Raw genomic sequence first — 19652 nt, forward strand, 5'->3', positions numbered from 1 at the left:
CATGGTATAACATTTTATTAAAAAACTTCTCGTACTCTTTTGTGCGAAACACTGATGTCAGACATAAGATCAGCTGCAATTCAGCTGCATACCAGAAAAGAAGTACAGGAAGCATAGTGAATGCACAACCATACACATCAGGGACAAATATCTGTATATTTACTCAGTGCCATCATGAATCCAAAGAAACAAATTCTGTCTGTGAAGCTCAAGTGTCACTTTTAAATAATCCTGTTCAGCTGCATTCTTCAATTATCACAATCAACCATATGGTTGACCTTAAATGATACGTTCAGAAATACAGTTTGCATTTCCCTTGCAGATCACATCTGATGCATTGATCACACGGCTCCAGAGAAGCCATCAAGCTCGTCATAATGTTTTCGGCCAATCTGGCCTAGAAAACTGTATGCTACATGCAAGCTAGGAAAAGCCATGCACACGCAACTTGAGAACCTCTGCTTTAGAGATTCTGCCTCAACACATGGAATATAATTATGTAATTGTAATAAATTACAACACAAGATGCTGGCCATAACAGTCGAGGAAAAGTTGAACAGGTAACTTGAGCAACTCTTTTGGCAGCATTCAACTGCGTACAGCATTTAGTTGCATTAGCCCCAGTGTGTGGACACAAATAAACAATGAACAACCCCCCCCCCCCCAACTTGCACAAATATTCAAAACATTTTTAAAAAAATAAAGCAAGTACCCGCCATTTGAAAATGAACATTTCTCACAAAGTAAATATCTATGTTTACCTAGAAAAGAGTCAGAAATGAGTTGGAAGAAAAGAGGAACTAACATGCTAGTACACAATAGCCATTAGCCATCAGATAGCATGTTCAGATAACATATTGAGCAGCCAGGCCAGTCCCAGAGGTTGTAGGTCAGAGTACAGGTACACAAGAGTGTGTAGCTGTGCTAAACAGCCTGCGAAGCTGAGCTACAGCTGTAATTTGAGCCTTGCATCTCCACACTCTGCAAGACTCTTCAAGTGAAAGGTGGCCAAATGCAAAGTTACTTCGCTGTGTGTGGAGTCATTTACATCGCCCAGAGCACCGGTTGCTTTTACTGACTCCAAACAACTCATTAAAGGAAAAGTAAATTTCACCGATTGCTACTGATATAAAATTTGCTGTATTGGAGCAATGCAAACATTTAATCCAAACAAATCATGCAGCGGACAAGAAAAGCAGTAGGAAAATCTTGCTGGCCAGAGCTCCAATGTCCACTCAGCTTGAAACCTAAACACAATGGTGCCCATTTTTAATGCAGCAACACTTTGTCGGAATGTATTCAGAAAACAAACAAGCTTTACAATATTGAAATTGTGGTTGTGGCTGGGACAACCACATGTGGTACTCACAACACTGCAAAGAGTTCGAAAGGCTGGTTGGGTCCAAAAGCAATGTCTGTTGCCATCCAGTCACTGTAATGGTTCAGAGGACCATGAGGCTTGAGGAGGACAGTGAGGAACACACCCAACCCGTTATTACACACACAACCCAAAAACACATGGTAGGCTGCACAAGCAGGCCCCCTGGCCTCCCCGATCCAAAGCAGCCAGAAGTGGAGCCACATAACATCGTCACGGTGCGGGCAGATGCAACCGCTCCAGCTATAGCCGGCCGATAGCGCGCATGTGCGATTTCTCGTGCGTCCTGCAGTTGTCGGAGCGGGCAAAGCGCTTGCCACAGAAGCTGCACTTGAATGGAAGCTGGCCCGTGTGGCTCAGGTGGTGGCGCTTCAGGTGGCTGCTCTGGGTGAAGGACCGCGGGCACATGCGGCACTTGTACGGACGCTCGGCGTCGTGGTTCCGCAGGCGCATTCGCCACTGCGCTTCTCTGCTGCCACTGTTGAGATCAGCAGTGCCATCTGCAAGTGCCCCTGTGCTGACTTCATCTGGGTAGCACTGCGAAGTGTAGTCGGACATCCTCTGTCTATGCCATGGATCAATTTGGTGGCCACTTGCAGCTTCAGTGACTGGTGCTGACCACTGAACATTGGATCCACAACCTGCAAGGAGTCAGAGGTCGCTGGAGAAATGTGCCACGGAGAGAGCAACCCTAGCAGATGTGCTAATGACAAGAATTATTCAGTTGAGGCTGTTAGGACACGTCACACTTGGCACAGCCAAAGTATCTGCACATTATGGAGGCACGGAGGGCAGTTTGGCTCCAAACAATAGGATTACCCAATCGTCCATCAAAAATAATTTTTGACCATGCACTGTTTCAAATACTGATCAGCGGTTATACATGTGAGCAGTGTGCCGAGTGCTGCTCATTTTAATTAAGTGCTTGATATCCTGGACTGAAGTGTTTTCTACTCAAGCCAGAAATGAGCAAAGGTAGGCCAGGTGCCACCTTTGTCAAAAGTTCCGGGCCACTGTATGCAAGACTGCAGACAACTCTGGGACATGCAAGGTCGGTCACACTACACCTAGAGACCTCTAGCACTCTACAGGTTTAGGAACAGCCTTATCCTTGCCGTCAACAGCTCTAAAACACTGGGAGTACCAGGTAGACCTCAACTTTCAGTCAACCATTCAATGGAATGGGAACTATCAAGAAGGATGCGACACCACGCGCTTAAGGTGCTTGTCATTAAGAACCACTTGTAATTGACCGCACTCTTTTCAGCCACACCCTGAGGCGAATTTCTCGCATAACGATTGTAAGTGTAAGAAATGGAAGTTCAATCAATTAAAAGAAGAAAAATAATCCTCCAGCCCTAGAAAAGGACTTCAAGTGCGAATACTTTGACTTAAGGACTTCTAACATGCAGATTCTGTCATGGTCCAAACAAAAGCATACATGCTACAGATGGGGCAGCAAATTGGAAGTACAGCTGACACCACTAAAATTTCACTTCACAGAGAAGCTTTTTCTTTTAGCCAGTTTATTCAATTTCCTCAACAAATTAAACCCAATGCAAAATGACACACACACAAGGCCAAACTCACAATGAAAATTGGCGAAGAAATGCTGATCAAGCACTACGTGGGCTGGTTGTCGATTTTTCCACCTTGCTATTTTGGTATCATTACCTTAATACCGAGAGTACTGTGAATCCTAGCCGCTAGCGCAAACAGAACACGGCTGCCCATTACACTTACGTGTCTCTCCTGACTGCTGCTCAGACTTGACATAGCGAAATTAGCAAATAAACAAACATTCAGATTAGCATTTTACCTTGTGACACATGTAAAGCCCAATGTCCAAAGCACGTAGCTCAAAGATTATTGAACAAATATGTGTATATTATCCAGCAGCAAACTCAAGGATGCACTTATATGTTAGATAGAATGATTTCAAGTTTGACATGATGGGCAAAGTTGAGCTCATTAATAACAGAGCCAGAGCCTCTCAAAACTAATGCAGCACATAAATGCACTCTAATGCCGCTTGCATGAACTCCAGCATCAAGGAAGAAACACTACATATTGCCCATTCTACTTCCAGTGTTGAGATTCCACAATATCCTCTTGCACATTTAGAACACGAGAAAGTTATGCAATTAACATACAGGTGATAAACACCGTGTAAATAGAAAACCTGCATAGTAGAACTTGTTCTCCATCTAGTTGGTTTGTACATAAAGCGATAACGGCAGTGTTAACATGGCAGACACATCCTGTCACCTTTCTTGGGTCTATTGTGTGAACACTAGTGCTATTGCTTTAAGTACAAAATCTGCAGCTAGAAATCCTAGTGCACTATGATGGTTGGGCGGTACAATACACAAGTTGTACTTTCTGCATTGAGAAAGGGGGCTATTCTCTTGCATGTCCAGGACTTGCCAAAGTTCCTTGACAAAACTAAAGTGAAACTTCCATGACCTTTTAATGACAGAGAGTTGAGCAAGTAGGAATTAATGGTTTATAAGGTTAGTCACCAGGTTATGTTAAGTGCCACGGTGTGACCTTTCAGTAGATGGCTGGTGTTCGTGTTCTTTTTGCCCCTCCTGTTCCTGTCTTCTACATATCATCTTTGAGAACATCAACAAATTTTACTTGAATGAAGACTTCAGTTGAATGACATTCATTTTTTTATATTTCTTGCGGGCACTACATTTAACACTATGAAAGAAAGTTTCAGCCAAACAAACTCAATATGAGGCAGCTTTCAGTATAACAAGCTCTTCTGCGACATAGCAGTACCTGTACAAGGTCACCATAATTACCAAAAATTACCAAAAGTTTATGAAAACCAGTAATGAATTTTGTCTCTTCCTTCTAGGTGTCACTCAACTGTGAGCAAATTAGTACTTCAAGAAAACCATGAACAAATTAATTGAGAAATGAACATTCAAAAGCAAACAGAAGAACGAAATCACATTAACAACTGAATTGAATAATGTTCATATTCATTTAGAGAAAGCAGCAAGCCCGTTAAGGATTCTCAAGTCAACCCCACTATTTTTTTAAGCTAACTCTAACAAAATTAGCTCTCTCTCTCTATCTATTTTTTTCTGGTAGCCACACAGCACATTTCAAAGGCACGCCTTGTGTGGGGAATGCAAGAGTAACTAGTAAAACTGTCTACGAGCCTATGTGCATATGTGTTGGTTAGTCCATTTCTCGTGGTCTAACTTGTGAGCACACAGTAAGGTGCATTTATTGATGGCTAAGCACCGAGTCACAGACAATACATCTCTCACTTCAAATAATGAATTACCACACAAAGGGAAGGTCTGGCAAACTCGTTGTATTTGGTGTTGTATGGCAAGTGTTGGTTTTTTAATGTTCATGCAGTCGCAAGGGCAGAAATAAAGCGAAAAGCACCACCTTCTTGTTTCTAAAAACATACTGCTTACCATTTCATTGCTCTCTTTTGTACATACTCTGTAGACAACAAAATGATTCCGCTGCATCAAGTACATTCTATGCATTGTAGAACCGGTACATACTTCCAATTTACTACAGGAACCTTGTGGCACACAGCAACTTACCACAAAAGCAGCTCGCATTATGATGCAGTGTAGTGACATGAAAGACACACTTTTGTAGAACTACTAATACATGACATTGCACCCCACCCCCTTTGTGAACATCTTTTGGAGGTTCAATTCTACATGTCTCCTTATACGTCCATGCATTCACGAGAGCATAGTGGCACGAATTTCCCACAAAAGACACAAGTGACAAGAGCTATCCAGTAATCCTAGAGCAAATGAGGCACTCACGTGACCACAAAGCATTGCCAGACCAAGCTTTCTTCAGCTATACCACATACCGATTCTTCACATTTCACTTTTGCGAGGCAAGCGTGACAATTTAGGTAGTCACGTGCTTTTGTATCTTATTTTATCGCCTCCACTGTCCTTTTCAACATGGTCGCTGGTTCTTTTTTTCCGGGCCTCCGAGTGCAAAAAGGGATATAGTGCTTACAATTTTACAGAAGTCGAACACAAAAAAGTGCATGGGCTGACGTTTTAGTGCACACCAAGCAACTGTGAATAACCCAGATAGTTCAAGATTCTCCTTCTACTGTGTCTCTCACAATCTGAATGTTGCTTTCTTATGTCAAGTTTCAAAAATAAATTCGTCATTTCTTCCTCACATCAGTTGCGACCAACAAAGCTCTTCTGATACACTAACTCTTGCAGCATTTCAAAAATTATCCAGGTTACGCTTACTACCACAAATATAATGGAGATACAACTGTAAACTTTCCTGTTTCCATATATGTTTCTGCAATCACATTGCCAGTAAAGAGGCAGCATAAAACCACGAGCGATATGCTTACAATTCTAAATAAACCAACATATAGCTCACAAAAGACATCAAAATAGAACACACATACTTTGTGATTATGCGACCACTGGCAGTCAATGTGGCCCTTAAGAAACAGAGCAATTTAACAGCACAAAAAAATGAAACCGCATCTTCTTAAAAGAGCAGAAAAGTCAGAAAATTCTTACTGCACATATTATACAATATAAAATATATTTGTTTTGCATTGTTATTCTATACAAAGAAATATCAGCATCTTTTTTTTTTCATATACACATAGTCTCTCTCTAAATAAGCTATTGTTTTACAAACCTCATTCCATAGCTTTGAAAATAATGAAGCTGAAATGCAACTACATACCCTATTAGTGGTTGTTTCTATTCAACTAATTGGGCAGCAAACTGGTGATCATGTATAACAATACAACATAAAACACACAGCATAAATAAATACGTACAAGTATAACACAGCACGTCAACCACATGCTTGTACCATGATGTGGCCTTGCGTGCCATTGATAATTAAAAACGTTATTTTAAGGCAAGCAAGACCTTATCAAGGGATGACATGAACGTGCTTCAGCCCACTGCAATATTAAAATGCAAATACAATAGGACCATGTTGATACATTTCTCGCTGCTGCATTTTCCCAGGTGCTATGTGGCATATTCACAGTCATAACCTAAATCACTTTTATCCTATTTGATTCCCATTTGATTCGTCACCATTCTGTAGCGTTCCTGCTTTTGCCACATTTAAATGTGACAGTTACAAAAATTCAGCCGTGCAGAGGCAAATTTGCACTCTCACATAGCTACGAAGACAGTATCGCAGCTAAGCCTGTCAAGCCCCACCCGTGGCCCAACCCTGACATTACGGAAATATGTGATTGTCAGTCCCAATAAGAGTGTGTCTGCGCAGTTGTAGTTTTTACCAGTTCTCTTTTGCCACACTACAGTCATGTTATGCAGAGAAGTATATTAAGAGTGGAATGAGGCCACTGCCACGGAACATAGCAAGTATCCCTAAATTATACGCCTGCACGCGCCATCTCCAATCACAGTACAAGTGCAGAGCCAGCTAATAACTGTACCGGCAGCCATTTGGAGCTGTTTCTAACATCGCTGCGGTGATTTGAAGCCTTCATCACTGTTAAGTTTTCCTGTCTCTTAAACTATTTTCAGCAGTCCCTTGAAAAATGTATCAACGGGGTTCTACTGTACGTGCAATTACTTTTCTTTTCTTCCACAGAATGTCCGAAATGTCCATAAGAATTGCTTATGGTTTCCAAAGGTTCTGTTTCACTATGCACATCTATGCTACACACATGTAGTTTCTGTCAAGGGCATCAAACTAAAGCAAAGAAAAAAAACAGACACAGTGAGTGGTTACTAAAAATGTGACAGAAACAAATGTAGACAGCACTAAGCAGCATCAGAGAAGATAACAAACACTGCTAATTGGTTGTACATGTTCTGCAACAGCTATCCTGACTGTATGAGCAATGGTGGTGAACTGTCAGAGTCAAATGCTTAACAACATCTATCATCACTAAACACGATGCAGGTCTCGTTATTGACAACTACCAGCATACAGTGGTATAGGAACATCAGCAGTGATAATGCCTGCAGAGGCTGCATTTGTAATCATTACCGCCTCGCACAAACACAGCCCTTCACCTTAATAACTTCAATGGTGTTTTTTAAATACTCAGCTAAGATCATACAAGAAAGAACAAAACTGTGGACAAGAGTCAAAAGATTATGCTCATACAGAATCAAATATGGGACATCCAGATTGCCCCGATAAAACGAAATGATGACAAGCGACGCGAATGCACCACTACAGCAACCAGCAGATATGGAGGCTCATGAAATTGGTTCACCATGGGCCTGTGCACTTTAATACACAGATATAGCACAACATTGTTTCTCAGAGCAGAAACAATATAACTGCAGACTTCGTGGCAACAGAAGGTTTAGCAAAGAATCCTTCTGGCTAGCAGCTGAGTCAAAGTCACAGAAAAGTTTTGAACAGTAGCACAGTGAACACTTGGCAGTTGTGCAGAATATTTTGTGTGATGACACTAAAGATGTCATAAAGGTAAGCAACTGGGCATTCTCCTCTACCGCATGAAGAACTGGTAAGCTCGGGAATGTTTACTTACAGAAGTAAACAGATACATTCACAACATCACTGATTTATACCTATTAGACAATTACTGTTACCTATTATACCTATTAGATGGCGACGTAGAGGTTCCTGATAACTCTGAATTCGACATTTCCCACACTAATGTGAAGCTGAAGATCCAATTGGCAGAATGAGAGAGAAGACTATTATATACATCTGCTAAAGCTAACAAGAATTGCCACAATTTAACTTTAGACTCGCATGACAGCAAGAGGCCCTGAAATGTTGAGGAACCTAATACAGTAATTTCATAGAATTCTGTGAGAGCCCTAGAAAATAGCCTGCCAGGTGATACTGGCACAATGAGCAGGTGCATGCAGGATGCGAGGAGGTCCATAACACAGGTAAAATGACTCAGCATGCCCCAACATAAGCACGTGGAAGAAAACCTGCTAAATAAGATTTACTCAAGTATGCATGCATTGACAGCTGGAGGGACATTCACAGCCACTGAATGATTCCAAGCAGTGTGTCGGAACGGAACTGAAACATAAACAAAAAACGAAAAAAAGGTCATTATTTTTTACCGCAACAAAAACGTAACCGAAACGTTACTTATTGTTTTGGAGTGAAACCGAAATATTTTTGATCTGTTTTTGGTTCAAGGGGAAAGTTGGCAATCCGAAACAACCGACGTCAACCAATGTCAGAATTAACATGTATCTCGGAGATTCAAAGAAGCGCGTATCTCGGGCAGGGATAGTGTGAGCGATAGCCGGCCGAGTGCTCCACTAATCTAAGCCTGCTTCTCGGTGCACCGGCAGATCAGCATCGTAGCAAAACCCAGGGCTTACGCACTGAAGAGCTTATCATTTCATCTCCTAAGGGGACAATGCCTTGTTACTGAAGTTTTATCATTCGTTTGACCCTTTATTGTTGAGTTTCGCCAAGAGGCAACATACCAGAAAAAATATTTTTTTTCTTGCCAAGTTTCAGTACCGAGTACGAAGTTTCTGGCTAAATGTGTTCGGCCAACACTACATGAATGGCAGCAACACTCAAAGCCTTGACTCAAGTCATTGAGCATGATCTCAAAATTCATAATTCACTTATCGAGAAAAATAAATACTATGTTTTTGTCATTACTTTGCTTCAAATATTTTTGCAGGCAAAACAATACCGTTATGAATCTTTACAGATCATTTTTTTTTATTGCAGAGCAGAACCAGAATGGAACACTTTTCAGTGGAATGAAACTAAAAGCAGAATGAAAAACATTTCGTTCCGACACCCCGATTCCAAGTGACCATGTGACTAACAGTGCCACAGAAGCTACAGTGAGCACACACAGTGAATACACAACAAAATCATGAAACCGGCAATGTGGATATAAGCAGCAGCGAGGTTCATTACCTCACTCAAAGCATGCTAAGTGGCTGCCTGAATTAGAGAAAGATAAAGAAGCAAGCAAGCTTTCAGAAATTGTCTAGAGCAAAACTACCGGGCTCACATAAGACAAGGTGCTCCGTCCTATTGTGAAGAGCAAATGGTACCAAAGTAAACATAGCAAAGCACAGGTCAATAAACGGGGGAAAAAAATCCTGAAGCTCAGCTATCAACCAAAGAAACAACAAAGTTCGGCTGACTTTGGGGGTTGTGATGACAACTTCGGATTCTGGATATGCAATGGATTAAGACGGAGATGTCCGGCACTGAGACCCACAGGAAGATTTTCAGCCAAAAGCACAATGCAGTGTCGGCACTAATGCAATTTCATGGGACTTGTTTAAGAAAGCAAGAGGCCGCCGACAGCTGTAATCCAGCTTAAGAGTAGTTTCTGCAAGAGCGACCTGGACAAGGAGAAGCCAAACATTCAGAACTTAATTTTCTTCATCTAGCAGATGTTCATCACTGCAAAGTGCGATAAAATGAACGCAGGTGAGTCTGAAACCATAACAGGTGGTGCTAGACATCATACGTTCCATGCACAACTGTCGCCAAGTGCTTGGAGTGCACTGAGAGAGCACAGTGGTGTGGACAATCCAGGGGCTTGACCTGTGCATTTCGGACTTTAGCTCTATAAGCACTCACAACAGGGGGTTGCGCCTTTGTTCTGATCACTAAGCAATTGAAGCCCGAGATGTGTGACCACAAGCCATTCAAGACGATTCACCAGGACTAAACAGTGGCGTGCTCCTGCACAGAGTGCCATTTTGTCGCCCTCTGCACAGCTCATCATGCCAAGGCCAAGAACAGCTGGTGCTAAACAGAATAGCAATATGGCACCTGTTACCAGCATTCCCTTTGAGGACCCCATAAATAGAGGGTTGGCACACCCACAGCACCAGTTTTGCTTCCTTACAATCACAGAAACAAATCAAAGACAAATATGAATACAGTACGCTTTGAGCATTGCACGAATTGTTCCTAAAAGCAAAATTGCCTGCAGTGATATTTTAACCCTTTAAGTGCCGTAGACGAGTCTTACTCGCTTACATGTTCTTTTTTTTTCTTTGCCGAGGACGAGTATGGTTCATTCACCTGTTTGGACACTACTCTTAATTGCTGGTAATGGGCCGCACTTGTCCAATTAATTTTGACATTCTGGTAAATTCCCTCTTTGGCTGCTAGAGGGCCTACAAACTTCATTCGGCTATGTTCGTCCAGCAGATATTTCAAAATTGGCAGTTGCCAGTCCCATGTTGCTGCATCTGTCGCAAAAGTGCGGCTTTCATTTGGTTGAGTCGTCAAGCTCCGAAGATGATTTGCTTTTGCATGAAAACATTGACATTGATAGCAGTGTTCCCAGTGCTATATACACTTTCAGGGGACTCTGTTGTCACTGACTATGACGATAGTTTTGGTATGGCATGACAGTGGACGAAGTTACATGGATGGAAGCTTCCGCCAGCGCCTCGTCGCTTTACATTTGCGCATTTTCAGACAAAAGTTGTGAATTTACTACCCCCATATCATATATACTTCGAATCTGCAAAAGATTTGCTATCCAGCTGCACAATAAAAAAAAATGTCATATTCCTGACACTTTTGGGGATTTTTTTGCCAGCACTTAAAGGCTTTAAAATAACAAAGGAGTTTTTTTTTTTTTTTTCCAAATGGGCCAAACATGTTGCTCGTTCTATTCCAGCTCGCACCAGACGTTTTTGCTACAAAAGCTATGTGACATACACACATAGCACATGTTTTTCACTGGAGCCCAGCATAAAATGCTGAGCTCCAGTGAAACGGGCAATCTGTGATGATATCTGTTGTAGTGGCTCTTTGGCTACGACACTGCGGTGCCGAGCCTGAAGGCCATGCAGAAGCGCTCACATGCCTTGCATTTTGTGCATGTTAAGAAACCCTAGGAAGTTAAAAATTATCATTAGCCCTCTACAAGGATGTCTCTCATAACCCACTGCGCCGTTTCAATATGTTAAAAACCACAACTTGACGAACCTTTTTTCTTTTTTCTGCAGTGCCACATAAGTTGCCACAGTAACATTTACACCATGCTCAAGCAGGCACCATTGAAGACTCAAGATGAAGGGCCATACACAGGTTACCACACTTAATAAAGGAATAAATATACAAAACATCCCCATTGCTATCCTTGTGTGTTACCGCGATAATAGCACATAGAATTTTTTAGGAAATGCGTGAGTGTGAAGAGGCAAAGATGACTGCAGGGCTTTCTTAAACGCCATTCTAACAAGAACATTATACTGCGGTAGGGCGCTCAGTGTGCAGTGACTGAAAACGACTGAAAGTGGCACTGCCCAAAACGTGAAGTTTTGGGCAGTGCCACCACCGGCCATGCCTATGGCATAGCCAATGCACAGATCTGCCAGGCAAGGATGTCCTCTCTCCCTCACAAAACAGGGCTGTATAGCGTCAGATACAACTTTTCCAGCTCTGTTCAGACTCGCAGAAGCTGCACACGGAAGAAACATATGAGCTCCGGGGGTCATACAACAACGCCAGCTGTGACCCAACTGAAGGAAATACTTGGGGAGATCCGTGCAAGCTTTAGCAGCTGGACACGACGGACACTGAATAGTTACCGAGCGCCGCTCAACTTGTTTTATTTAGCTGTTGGTTTAGAACTGCTTCGTATACCATGGCACACCGACAGTATGACGGCACTGCAGTCCTTCAGTAACGAAGGAGCTCACCTTCGTTACCGAATTTACAGGCAGTGAAGAACAAAATTTACAGACGAACTTACAGACAGCCCAGCTGTCACCTCTCGCTGCACCATTGTGCGTAAGGCAGTCGTGAACCCTCAACGACATGACAGAAGTTAAGGGGAGATGCTCCTCAGAGACTCTCTTTCGTTAATAATAAAGCTAACTGGATGAAATTTATGCACAATATAGAGTTTATTATATTACATACTTCAAATATGATTTTAATTTCTCAATATCCAGTCTGGTACCCCCTGGAAGTGGGAAAAGTTGGGTCTCTCGTGCAAGATTTGGGCTTTTATACCACTTTCAAGAGAGTGTTATAAGATAATCTATGCAATGGACTCTTCTTAAATGAAACCTAAAGACCAGAGAAATAAGTTCCGTTTATTGCGAGTTCCATTTACCGAGAGATTGATCTCAAGGGCATGCAAAATGCCCTTTTGAAGAGGACAGACACTTTAATGCTGACAGCATTCATTTCTGGGGTTTTTACGTGCCAAAACCACGATCTAATTATGTGGATAGCAGATAGCCAATAGCCGATAACGGGTGAAGCAGACCTGTTTGTAAAGCTTCTTCTTACAAAGTTTCTACTTGCGCGCAGCCACCGACTAATGCTAGCACCACAAAGCAACTATACTTGAAGTCATCGACAACTTCGAGAGACCTTCGTCTGCAGCGTTGAGTGCATTACACAGGTGTTTCTGTGCCGCCATTGGAAAGGTCAAGAAAAACTCACAGGTCACCGATAATGCAACACAAAGAAACCACAGCAAGCCACGATCATGGTGGAGCCACACTACCCATGACACTAAAGAAAGCCGGCAAGGGCGCCTTGCTGTTGCCTTGGCAAGAATGCAGAAAACTGGTGAGAGACCTCAAAAAGGAAAAGTGCAAACAGTGATGGCTGTCGCAATTCCATTTATATTGGCTGTAGGCTTCATTTTTGGTAAGAATTTTAATACCATTTTCCCGAAGTAGGAAAAAATTCAATTCCATTAAATTTTTTTTTTTTTACATTGCCTGCAAAACTAACCAACCAAAGGTTGCTGTTCTGTTTAAGCAGCAATTCCATTTTTCTTATTTTGATTAACTGAGAGCCTACTGTATTAGATATTATATACAAATATTTGCAGATAAGCTTAGAAGTTATGTCATTTCAGCTTTATTATTTATACAAAATTATTATCCACTATAGTTATCGAGAAAATTTTAGGACCAGTTTTCTGTGATTTTCTGTTGAAACACAGTATGGCTATAGAACTGACCATCTCCGCAAAAGTACATTAAGCAAATCTTGCTTTGGGGCAGGGCAACCAAATCTTGCTGTTAAGAGGCTAAGTCGCATTTTAACGCCATAGCATTAAGGGGCCCGTATCATAGAAAATCTAGCGTCGGCGTTCGGTGTCCCGTGTCCAACATTGACCATCGTTTCGGAAATAATCATTACGAACCATGCATACCCAACCATGCAGGCCCTCCGTGTAGCACAAAATAGTTACTGAACTAATTTAATTTCTCAAAGTAAAATGCGTCAGAAAAATCATAGCGTACGACTTACACACAACCTACAAACATGATAGCATTGGATTGTAATTTGAATATATCAGGAAACATAATTCTGTTATGTGGAAAGTCAAACACAAGCCCCTTTTAACACAATAGCGTTTTCCAGCTGCCATTCGAGGTCTGACTTGGTAGGAGTGATGCAGCCTTCTCGGTTCCTTGCACACCACCAAAAAAAAACGCAAAGCTCACCTTCATGTATAGCGTTCACCACCAGCATTTCCCAGTAAATATTATGGTGACATAAGCTGCAGTTGCCGGGAAGCGCGAGAAGCATTGGGGGGTCTTTGAATGCTATCACGTTCCACTCTTAAAGGCAAACCTTAAGTGTCCTCCAAATTTTGGAGTTTGCCCCAAATACAGTGAAATAACTGCTTTTTGCTTGTCAGCCTCTCATATTTAGGGAGCATAGCCTTCGCCTAAGCACTGGTGAAAAGTGGGAGAACGAGCTCGTGCTGTCTCAGCTAAGGCTATAGTGCTTGCTTGTTGTTACACCAGGAAAGCTCACCGTACGGGCAAACCTTCTGGTTGTGAGGCTCATCAGTAGAGCGTCAATGGAAAAGAAATCCCCTACAGCTACATGCCTCGATGAAAATAATTTTCTTGCAGTATTCTGGTTAGAAAGTGTCTTGATTTTAATACGCATAAAGATAGAGTGCTAACACATTACTTTGCAATCAAAATAAAAAAATTATTTTTTAAGATTATTTTGAAAAAAATAATTTTTCGACCTGCATCTCCTTTTACAGGCATGACATGGTGAACCAACACAAATGAGTTTTGCATTGCAATGAACAGTATAGAAGCATGTTCACCAAATTCAGACATTTCAGAGCTCTGTGAATTATAATCAATATAAAATTGGCTGCTCAAAAATGCAAACTGGAAGCTTCTGCCACCGGTAGCCAACACCATGTTGGTATACAGCCTGTAATGACAAGAGTCACAATGTGCAATGTCTTAGATTAAATTTTAGGTAGTAGAAAGTCAACTTCGAAGTTATGCGAGTGCAGGAATCATTATTCATACACAGATCACGTTTTCTTTCCTATTGGTGCACAGCATACAAAGAACATGGCTGGGCAAACAGTTCTGTGAAAAAATATGCTGTCATGGCCCCTTTAAGGCATACTAGCAGCTATTCAGTGTTCCTAATGCATAGCTGCTGAAAACTGCACAAATCTCCTCAGGTTTTCTCCCCCCCCCCTCTCTCTCTCTCTCTCTCTCTCTCTCTCTCTCTCTCTCTCTCTCTCTCTCTCTCTCTCTCTCTCTCTCATTTTTCGAAGTCTTGAAGCACTAGTAAATGATCACCCATGCCCCCTCCCTTTATGCAATATCTTTGGGCTTTTACAGTGGCAATAAACGAAATGAACAGATACAATTGGTAAAGGCACAAAAACTATAAGTGCAAGGGGCAAGTGGTTTGGAGGCATGACCAAAAAAAAAAAAAAAAAGAACGGGCACAATCAACAGGTGCGGCAAGACAAAAAAAAGAAGAAGAAATGAACACTTCTTTCAAAACGTGCAGGCACAAAGGGCACCAGTGAGCCAAGGTCCTAAGCGGGCGGCGTCTCCTCGGTGTGCACATGCATGTGTCGAGCCAACCCGCTGCTCTGGGTGAAGCGCATGGGGCAGCGGGTGCAGCGGTAGGGGCGCTCGGTCGAGTGGCACCGCAGGTGTCCCGTCAGGTGGCTGCGGATGCGAAAGGAGCGGCCGCACAGGGTGCACGGAAAGGGCTTCTCCCCGGTGTGGGTGCGCAGGTGGCGCTTGAGGTCCACCTTCCAGTTGAAGGCCTTCGGACAGACGGGGCAAGGGAAGGGCCGCTCGCCCGTGTGCGTCCGCTCGTGATGCGCGAGGTAGCTGGCGTTGCTCGAGACGTAGCCACAGTAGCGGCACACCAGCCGAGGCCCCGACCCACTGCCAGCCTCCTTGCTTCTGGAACCTGGAGAGACAGACGAGGGCGGCTGCAGCAGTGGGCGACTTTCTGAGAACTGCGTGCAGGACCACACTGGGGAATGCATGCTGGGGAAAATTATTAACTCACCACTGGCTATGCATCAACAAATGCTTGCAAAAACAACAAGAGTCTCTCGATTGCACACTAGGGGAAAGAAACTTCTACATGCAATAAGTTCAGAGTTACTGTAAAGAGTTCTAGATGCGTGATACTAGATATATGTGGGTGAGGAAAAACTAGATTATTAAGATTGCCTTCTGTGAGATTACAGTACCAGGACTAATTGTTAAATAGAAGAACACAGTTTTTCAAATAGGGAGTTCCTAATCGCCAGATTAAAAATGAGAAGTCTCGACCTAAACTTTGTAAATACAGCTGAACCCACTTATAACGATATTCAAGTGCCACGAAAATTCTATTGTTATAATCGATAATTGTTATAAATCGGATTGCATGAAAAACATCTAACTAGGGGGATGACAGAGTTTATGTGAGAAAACTAATGGCAGGGAGGCCCTCCCCACCACCTCCCTCCATCCGGCTGCTGATTGTGTTCCCTTGTTTAACTGCTTCCTTGGCGCTCCGATCGCGTGTAACAAGCAGTGGCTGTCGGCGTTAAAAAAGAATGGCACAGCTATAACTGCAAAGAGGTGTCACAGGTGGCAAGCTATATGCGAGCACCAGCGAGGCGTATCGCTTTAGTGGCCCCAAAAGGGGCCTTTTAATTAAAGATTGCAAGAGGGCTGCCGCAACAGCCTGTCAGCTTGAGAAATCCAGAAGAAACGCTGAAGAGAGATCGCCATAAGCATCTCACCACCTACTTCTCACAGGCTTGCACGAGAAAAGCCTAGGCACTTATGTCCGTAGCCTTGCATGCTTTACGCAAAGCTTGCCGACATCCCTCTCCAAGTCATCCAGGTGCTCCGCGTAGTGCAGCGGAAGGGTGCTCCCGGAAACAAAGCCCCGGAGGAACTGAATCATCTGCCGGGCCTCCTGTGAGGACAACGTTGAGGCAGCCTGCCCTACCATGTCATCGCTGCCGCCATCACCGTCGTTATCCGATGCAAGCACATTCGCGACGATCGCCTCATTGGTTAGAAGCACTTAGTTTCCAAATCTGTAGCCGTGCGTTTTCTTTTCACCGGCAATGTCGTGCATTGCCGATGATCAGAAGGCGGATAAGCCATCTTCCGTTTCGGCAGTGAGTCAAGCGAGGCTGAGAAACCGCGTGGCCAGGAACGATTCCGACGCAACCAACAAAGACGAATGTGCATGATTAAGCTGTTCGCAGAACTGCGCTAAATGAGGAGCCACCGAACAACATGCAAGCAGCACAGTTGGCTTTGTCCATTTGTGTTCCGGAGGGTGGCGCGACGTAGAACTATGGGCGCAGCTCATTCGTGTTCGGAGGAGTGGAAGGGTGACGGGAGAGAGGCACGTGGAGAAGGCTGGAAAGTGAGTGTGTGGCGGCTGTTGGAGCAGCAGGCCATCATGCAGTGGCTCGAATTTCTCGTTATCTTTTCTCTCTTCAAGGATTTTGCATTTCACTACCTTTCGGCACAGACACTCAGCAGCTAGATTTCATCGTTATAACTGATAATGTGGCATCAGGGCATCGTAGTAAGCAGGTTATTCCACCATGGAAAACTTTTCATTGTTATAACCGATATATTGTTTAAACCAGTATCGTTATAAGTGGGTTCGACTGTAACAAGAAAACATTGATTTCTTCCTCTATAGCTGGAAAGTGCTGTTATGCATTGCATGACCTTGGTGTACAGTCAGTTATCAAATGGGATCTAACAAACTAGCCCGCTGGAAGACCAGCAAGGAAGCCCCCAATCTAATGGTGTTTTTCACTGGTCAATCTGGAGCAGGATTTATTGCTCCAGCACGGCAAATCCACATTTTGCTGGTCGACCTGGAGCGGGTTCACGCTTTCCACTAGTCGTTTCGGATAAACTCGCTCCGTGCCGGATCGCCCTCACTTGCTCCGCTGCCGTGGCACAGATTCGGGCGGAAATAGGATAGCAAGCATACGTCACTTGCACTCGCTGTGGGACGGCAATTTTGGTGGCCATGGAAATGCACAGGGTGGAAGTCAGTTTGTATGACGTGTGTGCACAGACTTCCGGTACGATCCACCGCGAAACATTTTCACTGTCCACTGGCAGATTCGGATTGTGAAATGCAAGCACTCGCTCCAGATCGGCCAGTAAAAAACACCATAAGCTGCAAATTTCAAGCTGACAAAAGGTAACCAATACTCATCAGTAAGTAAATCAAAATATGTCGTTCACTGCTAGGAAACAAGGACAGCAAAGGAGGTGGGAAACATCTGTCTCAAGAATCAACAGACATTTCTTGACTTTTGAGAACATAAAAGCATAGATCCAACGGATGCAAGGGAAACACAACCGGAGAAAGCATGATCAAGAACAAGTGGTTGGCAAAGGAAAGTAGTAAACACTGAAAAATACTGAAGGAATCAAAATTGCAAACTTCTTGCACATATAGTGACAAAACCGCTCACAATCCAAATGTCAACTTGTATAGAGTCAAACATTGCAGTGACACTCAAAACATCAGTACTTCTAAGAAATAAGAAACCTCGATCACTATGCACAGCTTAGCAAGCAGCACGAAACAAGTTATTACACAAAGATGGTAACTTACAACCGCACACAGAGTGATTATTCCAAAAGCTTTAACGGTTACCACATTATAAGAAACATGCATGAATAAGTAGAACCCTCAACTATTTAGCAAACATAACATACGATCAGGCTGTCCTTAACCAGTGTTCCTCCCCTCCAATGAAATTCAAGACAACTCTCAAACAATGCTGGCATTGAAAGCCTGCAGATCTTCAAATACATACTTTTGGAGATGCAAATATAAACTCCGAAACAAACAGGACCCCAACAGAGTTCCAGTACATGCGCCTTCATTGCAGGGTTTTGCAGTTATGTTTTCTACAGAGTAACAGCACTCGCTTGAGTTGGAACCTGAGCATGAAAAAGAATCCAGGGAACGTTCACCACAGTGTATTGAAATCAAGCTTCAGACAGTACAGGATCCCGCTGTATACACAGTGAAAATGAGTGCTGTGTTGTAATATTCAGCTGCTTTGCCACTTCAAGCAGGAAAATGTTCTCCTTGCTCCAAGTGTGGAACCGGCTCACCAACTAGTCAGAAAAGAAAGAGTGTCAACTACCACAGTGTGTATGTGCTTATCCACTCTTAGGGGAAATTACTTGTACTTACCAATTGAATTAAAGAAATTATAAATTAATGGCAATGAAAGCGTATGAAAAAACAACTTTCTGCAGGTGGGGAACGATCCCATGTCTTCGGATTACATGTGCAATGCTCTAACCAATTAAGCTATCACGGCGCCGTTTCCCCCGTCCACTTTCTTGGTTATTTATGTTTTTACTACTAGAACTAACCTTAGGAGTGTTAGCCAGCACCACCACTCACAAACCTTGGTGGCGAATGTGGGACTTTCTTTCTGCCGCAGGCGTCACGAGTATGTGATCTTTTTGGGTGAAGGCGACTGGTCAATAAACCCACACATGCTACCTGAAGGCATCAATGTTGCCGGATTCAAGACCCTTGTTATGTAATGAACGAGAGAAAAGGGGGTTAACCAAGGGGCCCGATTTTAGTAGATTTAATAGATTTAGCAGATTTAGTAGCAGTAGTAGAGTAAGCACAGAAAAGATGTTCCACATTCACCGCCAAGGTTTGTGAGTGGTGGCGTTGGCTAACACTCCCAAGGTTAGTTCTAGCAGTAAAAACATAAATACCCAAGAAAGTGGACGGGGAAACGCCGCTGCGGTACCTCAGTTGGTTAGAGCATTGCACGCTTAATGGAAAGACGTGGGATCATTCCCCGCCTGCGGCAAGTTATTTTTTCATCCGCTTTCATTGCCATTAATCATTTCTTTAATTAGCAAGTACAAGTAATTTACCTTATGTTGTCCTCGGTGTCTTTGTTGACTTCTTGTGATATGATTAAAAAAAAATCAGGCCCCTTGGTTAATCCACTCTTAAAGCATTC

General features: G+C 43.1%; 2 protein-coding genes across 2 annotated transcripts; both read right to left on the bottom strand.

The window, feature by feature from the left end:
* LOC142579852 (uncharacterized) lies at positions 1 to 4249 on the bottom strand. The gene has a single exon (XM_075690469.1). The coding sequence runs from the start codon at positions 1934 to 1936 to the stop codon at positions 1622 to 1624; it is 315 nt and encodes a 104-aa protein (XP_075546584.1). The 5' UTR covers positions 1937 to 4249; the 3' UTR covers positions 1 to 1621.
* A 6123-nt stretch (positions 4250 to 10372) lies between these two features.
* LOC142579851 (uncharacterized) lies at positions 10373 to 18903 on the bottom strand. Its single transcript, XM_075690468.1, has one exon. It carries the CDS (start codon positions 15648 to 15650, stop codon positions 15186 to 15188), a length of 465 nt encoding a protein of 154 aa, XP_075546583.1. The 5' UTR covers positions 15651 to 18903; the 3' UTR covers positions 10373 to 15185.
* Positions 18904 to 19652: the final 749 nt, after the last annotated feature.

The sequence above is a fragment of the Dermacentor variabilis genome, chromosome 4 (assembly GCF_050947875.1).
Source record: "Dermacentor variabilis isolate Ectoservices chromosome 4, ASM5094787v1, whole genome shotgun sequence".
Classification (NCBI taxonomy): Eukaryota; Metazoa; Arthropoda; class Arachnida; order Ixodida; family Ixodidae; genus Dermacentor; species Dermacentor variabilis.

Excerpts from the sequence above, each read along its gene's own strand:
- LOC142579852 (XM_075690469.1), bottom strand. The coding sequence starts at position 1,936 with ATGTCCGACTACACTTCGCAGTGCTACCCAGATGAAGTCAGCACAGGG.
- LOC142579851 (XM_075690468.1), bottom strand. The coding sequence starts at position 15,650 with ATGCATTCCCCAGTGTGGTCCTGCACGCAGTTCTCAGAAAGTCGCCCA.